The sequence below is a fragment of the Musa acuminata genome, chromosome BXJ1-2 (assembly GCF_036884655.1).
Source record: "Musa acuminata AAA Group cultivar baxijiao chromosome BXJ1-2, Cavendish_Baxijiao_AAA, whole genome shotgun sequence".
In the NCBI taxonomy this organism is placed as follows: domain Eukaryota; kingdom Viridiplantae; phylum Streptophyta; class Magnoliopsida; order Zingiberales; family Musaceae; genus Musa; species Musa acuminata.
Window position 1 is genome coordinate 15805378 of NC_088328.1, and position 12443 is coordinate 15817820.

The window sequence follows — 12443 nt, forward strand, 5'->3', positions numbered from 1 at the left end:
TATTTCTTTCTAGTTCTTGATAGATGGAGACGAACCAAAGACATGTAGCAAGCCACACTACAAAAGAGTGCTTCAAGCACCATAGCCATAGAGCACGAAGCAAATCTACACCATATTCCGAAAATAACATTAGGCAAGGATTGAGAATCTAGGGTTCTATCTACCAGTAACAACATTCTCTCAATGATTTAGCTTTCCAGATGTCATCTACAACACAACCAAGAATAAGAAAACACAAGTACAGATTTCCCCTTCAGATATTGTGCAAGTTCATGCTTCCATTTAGCAACAACAAAGTCTTAGCGTCCCAACTATTTGAAGCACCTACATGCATGCCCACAACAAAACCATAATGTCCCAGCTAGGGCTTCCGATATACAAATCATTTTATCAATTTCTATCTGGAGAATTAAGAAACATTAAGACATTCTACAGCCTACCACAGTTCTCTATTTCGTGACATTCTGGTATAGAGATGTGTAACAGGAAGAAAAACAGCCTGATATATGTATGTTGTAGACACAGATCATGTACAACAAAAGTGAAACTGGAACCACCATGCTTGCCCTACCACCTAAACATATCGTATGTTACATCATACAAGTCATCGATGCCGACAGTGCTTGCCACCAGTCATATCTCCATGTCGTCCAGCAAATCTTCCTCTTCCTCTTCCTCTTCCTCTTCCTCTCTCAACACATCATTACCTAGAAACTCCTCCGCAGCGAGTTTGCTGCAAATAACATAATTTGAATGATTTAGTCACACAATGGAAGTAATAGATACATTGCAAGAATTTTAGGAAAGAACTTACTTTAAGAATTTATTATATAGCGTAATGAAATATAAGAATGGTATAATAGGAATATACTTCACTCGAGGCACAGAACTTGACAACTCACCTGAAACAACAGCATCGGAAGCTGACAACACGCTTCAGCTTCCTATTGTAGAAGAAAAAGTTGAACGCCCATCTGCACCGCATTAATCCCATGTTAGATAAACCAAAGTACATGACTATTTGTTGCAGTTAAGAGGATCTTACATTGCTCCTTTCTCCAAAAATGGGTGGTCTCCATCAAAATCTGGATTGTAGCTGTAGATTTCACAGTCCTTTATTTTCACAACCTGCATGAGAGAGAGAGAGAGAGAGAGAGAGAGAGAGAGAGAGAGAGAGAGAGATAACAACATTAACCCTGGTCACAGTCATCAATATCAAACTCAAATGAGTGAAATTTCCACCTCATCAATGGCATTTGTCAAGATGTCTATAAAGGAACTACCCCCGTTTGCAGTAGCCCACTCCTGAAACCCAAATATTTCATATAGACATAAAAGAGCATGCACATGAACTATGGAAATACAATCGAATTTAGATTTTAAACAAATAACAATCACGCCAAAAGTGCGCGACAGACTGCTGAGCATGTTTACACAAAAAAAAAAGTCTCAGACTATTTTTAAGAAAACAGAAAACTATAAAAATAAGAGCTCACAAACTAAGTGGATTTTTCCTCTTAGAAATCTGTTTTTTCCAATTTTTATCTTGAAAATTTGTATACTAGATTAAACCAGCTTTTGTAATCATCATGGCAATCAACTTCACTATTATTTCCATCACCACCATAGCACCACACGTTTACCAGTCTCCCTTAACAGAACAGTACTATTATATCTTTGTCATCGCCACTATAGTTACTGCCTTCACCAGCACCATTGCCACCCAACCTCTACTACGATATCAAATTGTTAGCATCACAAACACTGATGTAGTTGCCAGCATTGCAGTTGCCGCCACCACCTCTCCTCCACTCACACCACTGTCGCTGCCACCACAAGTATAGCATAACTAGCATTATTATTATTGTTACAACCATTGTTGACAAGCCCCGCCAATTTGCTACTATCACTGTTTCACTGCCTTCACGATGACATTGCAGCCACTGCCACCACCCATAACAACATTATATTGCTCAAACATTGCTTCCACTACCCCAACCATCACCATCATTGTTATAATCATCGCCAGTGCCACCATGCTACCATTACTATACCACCTTTTCAACCACCACTAACAACAACATAGTAACACCACTACTGCGATCATTACTATCGCCACCTGCAACTCCATTAACCTCACCAAAATACTAACATTCTGCCACCACTACCATTTGACAAATTATGAACAACAAAAAGAAAGTAGAGAATCTTTAAATTTGAATAGATAAATGACTACTAAGATTTACAGAGATAAAAAATAGAAAAAAAAGGATCAAAATGAAGATGAAGACTAAAAACTCTTTTCTGAATTAAAAATGTTTTTTATCTTTCCAAATTTATGTACAAGTACAGCAGACATGTTAAATTCCTTTTTCAGGAAAATCTTACAAGAAACAAGGAAATAAAGAAATCATGCTGCCCCATCCACCACCAGAATTATAATAGGCAACAGAAGAAAAGCATACAACAGCTGTATTACATGATTATCTAACAACAGTACACATTCAACAATTTCAGTCAAACAATATAGTAAAAAATAACATTCCGAACAAGTTGAACTTATATTACTGGATGTTTCAAACAATATAAACCTAGTGCTTCTGGAAGTAATTGCCACCATCTGAAGTCATTCGAGTAAATAGTTACTGGCTAAGGGGAAAAAACCTAGAATTTATTTATGTTGCTCATGATTTCCCTAACCCTTGTCATTATGAGTAGACATGATGCAAAATTACCAAGTTATTTTAACATGTAAAAAATACACATGTGCATAACCAGAGAGAGGAGATACTATGAAGACATCAACAAAAAGAAAACCATGATTGTCACCTCCAATTGATAAAAGATATGCAAGGGCAGGAACATACTCTAGCTGCTTCGAACAAGTACATGTCATATATTTGCTTGAAATTATCCCATTCTTCCTCTCTGAAATACAGGTGGGATCGCACTGCACTGCTAAGTTGACATATATTCATAATAGAATGTTAAATAATTATGAAACTGCACTGTGACCACAATTAAGCAACAGGGGAAGGTGGGAACAGCAAACTCCAAAAGAGCAAATATTGAAAATGGTAATCAAAGTTCTAGGGAAATGGAGAGACTTGAACTCTCAGCTCGCTGAGCAACGGTTTTAACCGTCTGTCAAACCAATTGACAACACTCCCAATTCTGGATAGAAAGGGTACTATAAGCGGGTTGTCATGCCGCTTCCTCATGGGACAAGCTGACATTGACATTACCCAGGACCCTCTCTTCCTCTTGCGAGTACAACTATTGGTCTGTTATAGAAGCACAGTTACCTGAAATCATAATCTGGATACATGTGACTGAGCGTAAGAACCAAATATATTAGTGTCTTCCGACTGCATTATCCAGTAAAGAGAAGAAAATCAGATTGCCATACATTCATTTTCTAACTTTGTAAAATTTGCAAAGTGCCTCACTACCTTGATCTACTAATCAAGTACTCCACTGGCAAATGTGAATCGCTATCAAAAGATTGTTCAAGATAATCAAGAATCTGTACTAAAAAAACCAAGTTAACTAAATAATTTACATGAACAGAGAAGCATCAACCAGTAAATATGTTAATCTAATGAATGAGTCAGCTGCAAAATAACTGTAAAACATTTGGCAATCACAATCTTAGCAAGAGCTGAATACTTTTTATGTTTTGAAGATCAGAAAACATGTCCATGACTCCCATCATCAAAAAAGAGGAAAATATATCATAGAATGGGACAGTATTCTGGACTCTAATAACTTCTTCAGAACTTAAATGCAATAATTGTGACAGCTTTCAACAGCCCATCTAACAAAGAACAAATCAGAAATGCAACAAATAAGAAATGACACAAGTGCAACACAAGTTTCCTAGTCGGTTAATTATGTCTAAAACAAAAGCAACAGTTTCTATTATTTTATGACCTGTCCCAGACCACAAGAAAGAGCAATTGTTTATGTACTTCGTGAATCAGGTTGTTTGTTGTATTAGGGTTTAAATGAGTCAACTTTATTTATCGTGTGATGTTTTGAACCCTTGGGTTCACCTGATTCAGTTCATCACTTGGATGTCAATGTTGGTCCAAGTCCAAGTCAAATTTAGTTTCGGTTTTCAGGCCCTGCTAATTGGATCAAACAATCCAGTCCAGGGAGGCAAGTACCAGCTGATTGTTTCTATAACTTCAATAATGGATTGGCTGCAACTGAAATTTTCACATATATTTTTTTTCAAAATAGTCTGAAACTGGGAAATAATCTTCAGCCAGTTACTCCATTCAAATTGGGTTTCAGGTGGGGGGAATTGCATCAGGCCCAATACTGAATAGGTAAGTTTCGGTTTTGCCTCTCAGACCTGACAGATCAATTATAAATATACGCTCACTTGATCCTCTCCATATACTTAGATTTTAGCACTGTTAATGTACCACATATGTTTGATTAACTTACATAGAAGCGAAAAAAAAAGGCTACGGATTGGGTCCAACTTTGACTAGGTCCAAACCCAATCAATGAATCAGGTTGAGTTGGTCTAAATGCATTTTGCATTTTGGGCAGGTCAGGGTTTCGATTTCTCAACCTGGCTCAGACATTAAGGTTAGGGTTGACTCCAAGACCAAACCAAAGCAGACATAACCAGCATAACCTGAATAAATGGATTTATATAGAATATTTCTATCTAACTAGGTGATATTCTATCCCTTCATCATTATGATTAATGGTATAGATCAGGGTCTGCCGTACCGAGCCGTACCGCCCGGTACGGGCGGTACGTATCGGTCCGACAGGTTTTCGGTACGCGGACCGACTGTTACCGTTCCGAGGTACTCTAGCACTGTAGCAGTTTAGTGTAGCACTGTACCGGTGCTACAGTACTCGATACACCCAAATGTACCGCTCAATATACCGTACCGTACCGGTACCGAGCCCAGGTCGAAATACCGGTACGGTACAGTATTGCGAACCTTGGTATAGATAATATGAAGCTGAGGTTTTTCATCCTTGGTGTTTGATGGATAATGAAAAGCACCCAATACCTTATCCCCAAGTATATAACATAAGTAACTTGATCTGAAAAGTTTGGTTAAGGTTACATACTTCTGGTCAACACAAAATCAAAGGGCCCAGCCCACTGTAATTGGCAACTCTATGAAAAATAGAACTTAATGATGCATCACAACCATACTGTTAGCCAAGTGTTTCTGTGCTTACAGAATGTATTTAAAGAGGCTAGCTCATCATTAAACAAGCAGACTACCAGAAATTAAACATCAGTTATACAAGCTTCTGGAAGAGAAAAATCATAGACAGATCATACAAAAGGAAGACAGGTCCAAGCAAGAAAAGATAATAACTTCCAAAGGAGTAAATAATACAAGTTACCAGCATGACCCACTGGAACCTGAACCAAACTACATAAGTAATGAATCTAGTTCAAATGGATAGTCCAAACATCAGTGAAGAAACATAATCTTAGCTAATTACTTGAACACGTCTTGTGGCTCCTTTAAGTTGGACTTATTCAATTGAGAATGGTTGAGTAGCAAGAAAAGGCACTCAACGAACAAAGAACCAGCAAGTAATGAGATTACCACCACAGAAGCATCACAAATTGGCAAATTGAATTCAAGAAACAGAAACATGTCAAAAAATCCTGTTTATACTGGTTGGCAACACCAACTACATCTTGTCATCAGGTGTATTTATCATGTGAATAAAAATACGAATTATGAAAAGTTCTCATTAGCAAAATAAGATATTCATGTTCTTTATTATTTCAGTAGGATATCATACATGGATTTATGATATTCAAGACAACTAAAAAGAATTATCAATTTCTTGCAAGTTTTAGCATCTTGAATATTCTAGTACCTCTTGCTCTAAGCTAAAAGAGAGCTTTCTGTCTGTCCCAGTTTGCTTACCTGAATAACACAAGGAAAGGCATAATTTTTTGCATCAATCAATACCAATGGTCAAGTAACTAAATTGCATATAAACTTACACGAAAAGGCTTCAAGGTTGCCTTTGATGATACTCTCTCCAAGGTTTAGATGATCAAGGAAAAGATTTATGCTGCACAAGACATAATAAGCATCAAAGCTTGGTAAGATAACATGATAATCATAGATATTTTATCATATATATTTAGTTGCTTGAAACCCTGAGAATCTCCATCAAAATTTTGGGAAGCACCTGTCCAGCGGAGTGTATTCCAGAAACTTCATCTTCACTTAGAGCACACAAGTAGGAAGGCCTATTATCTTTGTCAAGAAGTGCGGTGCACACTGTGCAAACCTTTTCTGTAGGGATGTAAGCAGAGTGCTGATAAATAGAAAGATATCTAATGTCACCCCCCAATATGCACTAACTTTGTAATAAGAAAATTGTGCCATGCATGAAACATCATTTCAATAACAAATTTTATTAACTGAATCTAGGATTTGCCATACCATGGTATACTGACCGGTATGAGCGGTGTGTACCAATTCGATAAGAGACCGGTACTCGAACCATCCTGAATGAGGTGGTATGTACTAAAAGTCTTTGTATCGTCTGATACGGGCTTGTACCGCTTAGTAACAGTCGAAATCCGACTGTTATCAACTTGTACTGATCAGTAATAGTCAGATTTCGACCATCACCGATGGATGGCTCAAATCAGACCCTTTCTAACGGCCAGTTCCATTTGAAAGGGTTTTCAAACCCTTTCCTCCCTCTCTTTCACTCTCTTTTACTCTCTCAAACTCTTATACTCTCTCAATCTCTTTCTCACTCACTTCCTCTCATTCTCACATTTGCATGCTCTTAAGACTTCACAATGCTACAATTTGTAGATCAAATCAAGCTTGGGAGGCTAATTAGAGAAGATTAACACCTAAGAGGAAGAACTCTCTGATCAAAGGTTTGTAAACAACTTCTTAATTACATTCAACAACCCATCCGATCCAAGGACATGGCAACGACGTGGACGACAATGCCTCGATTGACAATGGCAACGACATCGAAGAGTCGATGGTCCCATCTACATAGTTTGAGGGTGGTGTATAGGCCGAGAAAAAATATTTTACATATGCCACCCAAGATTCAAATCAGGAAGCTCAACGTGATAGTTAGTCATTCTTCTCCAAGTAGTAATACAGTGATAATTAGTCATTCTTCTCCAAGTAGAATTATGGTGATCGATCTTATGATGGGAAGCAAGAAATTAATGGCGAAAGTAGAATTTCGGATATGCTCCATGCTCCACAACAATACATGCCACAATCATAATTACCTCGAGAGTCACCTCGGATACGTGTGGTTCACGATGAACAAACTATGACCATCACCACATTGATGCACCATTGGCAAATGGTGTATCAATCAAGGTATGCAATTTCGTACCATACCAAAGTTTTGACGTTCATTCAATACGGTACGAAATTATATACCACTCGGTATATATATATATATATATATATATATATATATATATATATATATATATATATATATATATATATATATAATTCAGCGACGACCTCTCTCTTCTCCCAGGATTGGGTCTGACAAACATTATCAAATTGATATACGGATACATAGGATCAAGAACCCCAATCCATTGCTCGTGGAGTACCATCATTCTTTTTACTAGTAGAACCAAGTATATCTATCAATCGATTACTTAATTTTTTTAAATCTAAAAATTTAAGTTGTTTAACAAATAATCTAACAATTCAAATCATTTCTTTATAGATAATTCAATATCAATGGAAGAACGACTTGAAATATACCAAAAAGCTACTCTTTAAAGCCCAAAAAAGATATATGCCACTTTTATTTTCTAATTTAGATTATGTTTGCTAAAATTATACTAAAATTATATTTATTTTTAATTTAAAAACCCTAATCTATTTTTTTCATTTTTGAAAAAATTTTGGAGGTATTTTCGACCATTTTTTCATATTGTTAATACACCCACCGTACCGACACATGTTACGTTGGTACAAAGCAACATGTACTATACCACCGATCAATCGGTACACCGATTCAGATCGGTAAAGTGAACCTTCATCGAATCTTCTTAGCAATGCTACTCAACAATAAAGAATTCTTGTTCGCCTAAGTCTCAAATCTAATACAAGTGAGGAAATTACTCTAAAAATAAATGTAAAACAAAAACATATAAGCAATCATGTTGAGAAGGAACCTTCAAAAAATCATAAAAATAATATTCAATACTAATGTAATATTTTCAATCATTATATAATAATACTTTTATATAAAATTAAAGTAAATCAATTCTTTAGCAAACTAACAAATAAGAAATTATGAATTATTATAAGCAACAATAATTCTTATATATTAAACAAAATCTCAATTATATACACAATTATTGAATAATCATCACATACAACATAGGTGTACATCAGACATCCAATAATGCACACTCCCAACAACAAATAAAGAGACATCCTCCACATAAGATGGATTCTATATTCTTCTTATAATGGATGGAGAGAACTTATATTGCACTCCCAACAGGAGATGAAATAAAATCCTTCATCTATCAATATGAGAACACTTTTCTCCTAAAAATGGATTAAAAAACCATCTAGCTGTCAGGTCTAATGGTCTGCTAAACTTCAAAGGAAATTATCGTACCACTATTGGCTTGCCTGCCCTCAAAAGTAAAAGAAAGTGAAATTTAATCCTCATAATCTTATATCATAATTATTCATTTTCATTATTGTCATTTGTTCATGCATGCATCGAGGGAGACCACATAAGAAAAATATCATGATAGATCATGCTTGTATATGGCATGAAAGATTCAACCTACTAGTGGCTCTACACATGGACTCGTAGCTCCTTTCACAAGGGTCATAGGGGGCACTTCTACAATGGATATTTTACCATAACAACATATATCTCATGGTAATGATCATATTAATATCATCAACTTCAACTTCAATGTCAAACTTTATTTAAACTTAAAAACTAGTAATTATTCTCAAATTTCATAACATCACTTCAAACAAGGCTTTTTAATTTGTTAAATCATAAAATCAGGAGGTGTCAATCCCACTGCAACCCTTAACTGATCTAAACACTAGCTAATTTGATCCAATTAACAAAATTAAAATTTGCAAATAAACAAAATTAAAATCCTTAATTTTTAATTGACATGAATCCTTAATTTTTATCCCAATCAATTGTAAAAAATAAAACAAATTTAAAATCCGCTACTTGAAAAAAGTTACCTTCCTTTTGGATGTTGATCCCTCTTCTTCCTATAATCTCTCGTTATCAGACTCCTTTTGACCCAAGTGTTGAACAGAAGAGGGGTCTTACCAGCATTATATAGGAGATGAGAAAGGCTTCCTTAAGGAAAGAGAAGAAAATTGATTTTTTGGATTAATTAATTAACCATATTCCTAACTTATTGCACCATTGAAGGAATATATTTTAATTATTTCCTTATTTTAGATTATAGTTAAGGAAACATATTAAGTCTAATAAGGTAAAAACCTAATTAGATCTTCTTAATCTCTTGCCTAATTACATTTGCACAAGAACGGAAGCAAATTCAGATGTTTCCTAAATTTGAATTATGTGCAAGGAAACATATCATATCAAATATGACATAACCTACTTAAGGCAGTTTCTAATTGTTGGAAAAAGGAGAAAATATCAAGTGATTAAAGTTCACATGTACAGAAGAAAAGAGAAATTTTAAAGGACAATTTAACAGAAAAAGTTTCACTATTGGTTTTTTTACCAGATGACGTCCTTCATAATCGTTTTTACATGAGGGTACCCTTAGTTTCCAATTTGGATGAAAATGCTCTCATTCTTTAGGTTAAATAATTTCTGAACCAATGCAGAATTCATGGTAAACCACTCTAATCTAGTTCTTTTCTGTTGAACCAATCTGGTAGAGATGTGCTTTCCAAATTACCGCTCCTCAGCTGCTGCCGCATTCACTTCCTCTCACTCCTCCTTTTCGATCGCCTCTTCCTCCCCCTCATCCTCCTCACTCTCATCACTCTTCTCCTTCTGCCCCTCCTCCTCCTCCTTCTCCCCCTTCTACACCCTCCGCCTCCACCAAAAATACTTCTAAAATTCAAATTATAATTCTTCTAAAATCCTCAAAAAATAAAAAAATTATATGAATGAGTATCACAATCATAAGCACAGATTTATAAGTTTAAAATGTTTTAGACAAAAAATTGGCCAAAAAACACTCGATTTTAAACTGAAAGACACTCGCCTATAGAATTCTAAATTGGATAGGTTCTATAAACGAGTGTATTTTAGTTTATTTCCAAGTATAATAGGTTAACTTTAAGAAAACCAGTTCAGACTCTCACCAATCTACGAGGTAATCATTCTAACAACATTAGTACCACATTTTTTATTTTTATAAGATTTTATGATAATTAAATATCGAAATTTGGATTTTTATGGATAGGTTTTGTGAATGATTGTATTTTAATTATGTTTTGCTACAACAGGGTCAACTTCAACCAAACCACCACAAACTTTCACCACTCTATTAGAACATCATTCTATTAGAATTAGTAATCTTTTTTTTATATTTTAAAAAAAATTATGATAATTAATTATCAAATTTTGAATTTTTTTTTCGATAGGTTCTATCAACGAGTGTCTTTTAGTTCATGTTAATTGTAACAAAGTCAACTTCAACCAAATCATCTCAAACTTTCACCAATTTCCTAGAATATCATTCTAACAAGTAACATCATTGATAATTCTTTTTATTTTTAATGGATTTAAAGATTATTAATATTAAAATTTAAATATTTTAGATAGGTTCTATAAACGAGTGTATCTTAATTCATTTTCAAGTGTCATTGGGCAAACTTCAATCAAACTATCTTAAACTTTCACCAATCTACTATAATAGCATTTTAACATCATGAGTAACACATATTTTATTCTTGTAGGATTTTAGAATAATTGATTATTAAAATTTAAAAAAAATTTAAATAGGAACTATGGGCAAGTGTATTTTAGTTTATTCTTGTAGGATTTTAGAATAATTTCAAATTCCATCAAACCATCTTAAATTTTCACTAATCTAATAGGTCATTTTTCTAAAGTCATTAGTAACATGTTTTATATTTTTATAAAATTTTAGGATAATTAATTATTAAAATTTAAATATTTATAGATAATTGTCATGAACGGGTGTATCCTAGTTCATTTTCAGGTGTAAAGAATCAACTTCAACCAAACTATGTCAAACTTTCACCATTGTACTAGTACATGATTTTAACATCATTAGTATCTTCCGCATTTACATTACGGACCAACACTCTTCTATCATAGCTTTTCTAGCTCAGGTAGGCATCCACTTGAGGTTCCCAATTCTCAGAAACAATCCCTTTGCTTGCAGGATTAAGGCTTTGTACATGGACCCTTCGGAGACACCTCATTGGAGGGTGTCTCTTACACTAGGCTACCTATATTTTAATAATTTAACTAACTGATACCAATAGTTCTACCAGTTAAATGATACAAGATTGTCTCTGCTGAGACATCCTGGTATTTACCTAGTCTTTGAATACGTATAAGAGCATCTTATCGCAATTCAGTGTAATATTTAAAAAAGAAAATTCGTTTTTTTCTAATGGCGCAGGATTTATTTGAAAGGTCCTCCCTACACCGAACAGGCGATTTTTTTTTTTTTTTTGGTCTAAATATAAATTGATGAATCAATTGATCGAGCAACAAAAAGGTGACATATATCCCCTTCGTGTCTCCTGCTGCTCATTCAAACCGCCTAATGAGTACCTTCGTCTTCTATTTCGAATGACAAATTAAAACGAAGCAGATCGCTTTCCAAAACAAACAAAACGGATTACTTCTTGCAGAAGGCCAAGAACAAGGAGGCCGCAGCCAAAGCCACCAACGTAACCTTTCAAAAAGAGAAAAAGCAAGCCGGGAGAACAAGCATCTAACTAGATCCCAAAAATGAAACAATTCCTTGCGTCGGAAAAGCAAAACTTTTGAGAACCCTAACCGGACTATATTTCCCCAAAATTTGAGCTAAAGAATAGAGATAAAGATCTTGGATCGAAGACAGGGGTTGCAAGGAGAGAGATCGCGGCGTGCGTACCTCCGACAGCGCGCCTGAATGTGGGTTGCGGTGATTCGAGACCGACGACCCGCCTCCTAAAGGCGTGTGATAATAAACTTGAATTCGACTACTCCAACTCTGTTATGTGGATAACAATGGATGAGTCTCAGCTGTTCATCCACGATCAGGATACAGAAAACAGACGAATGAGGTGCGCAACATAGCGTGGAACCCGCAGTTTAAGGTATAGCTCGACCAAACGGATGCACGATTCACACTGTTCCTTGGCCCGAGCAAGATCACGGTGAATGACCACCCCACCGCGGCGCGAACCTTCCCGGTTGCCGTGAAA

General features: G+C 35.4%; 1 protein-coding gene across 3 annotated transcripts; it reads right to left on the reverse strand.

The window, feature by feature from the left end:
• Positions 1 to 225: 225 nt before the first annotated feature.
• Positions 226 to 12208, reverse strand: LOC103972742 (uncharacterized). Of its 3 annotated transcripts, none has more exons than XM_065087301.1 (11): positions 12131 to 12208; positions 6199 to 6305; positions 6008 to 6078; positions 5878 to 5927; positions 3453 to 3526; positions 3306 to 3368; positions 2868 to 2955; positions 1243 to 1305; positions 1046 to 1128; positions 903 to 974; positions 226 to 733 (listed from the first exon to the last, which is right to left on the reverse strand). In XM_065087301.1, the coding sequence occupies exons 2-11, from the start codon at positions 6228 to 6230 to the stop codon at positions 634 to 636; spliced, it is 696 nt and encodes a 231-aa protein (XP_064943373.1). In that variant the 5' UTR covers positions 6231 to 6305; positions 12131 to 12208; the 3' UTR covers positions 226 to 633. The 3 variants fall into 3 exon arrangements, with proteins under 3 accessions (XP_064943373.1, XP_064943358.1, XP_064943368.1); XM_065087286.1 differs by having other exon boundaries at positions 2868 to 2958; XM_065087296.1 differs by having other exon boundaries at positions 2868 to 2958; positions 6199 to 6327; positions 12131 to 12186.
• Positions 12209 to 12443: the final 235 nt, after the last annotated feature.

Excerpts from the sequence above, each read along its gene's own strand:
- LOC103972742 (XM_065087286.1), bottom strand. The coding sequence starts at position 6,230 with ATGAAGTTTCTGGAATACACTCCGCTGGACAG. Across the intron at positions 3,527-5,877 it reads CTTTTAGCTTAGAGCAAGAG|ATTCTTGATTATCTTGAACA; the intron begins GTACTAGAATAT and ends TTTTTAGTACAG. Across the intron at positions 1,306-2,867 it reads ACTTGTTCGAAGCAGCTAGA|GAGTGGGCTACTGCAAACGG; the intron begins GTATGTTCCTGC and ends TTTGGGTTTCAG.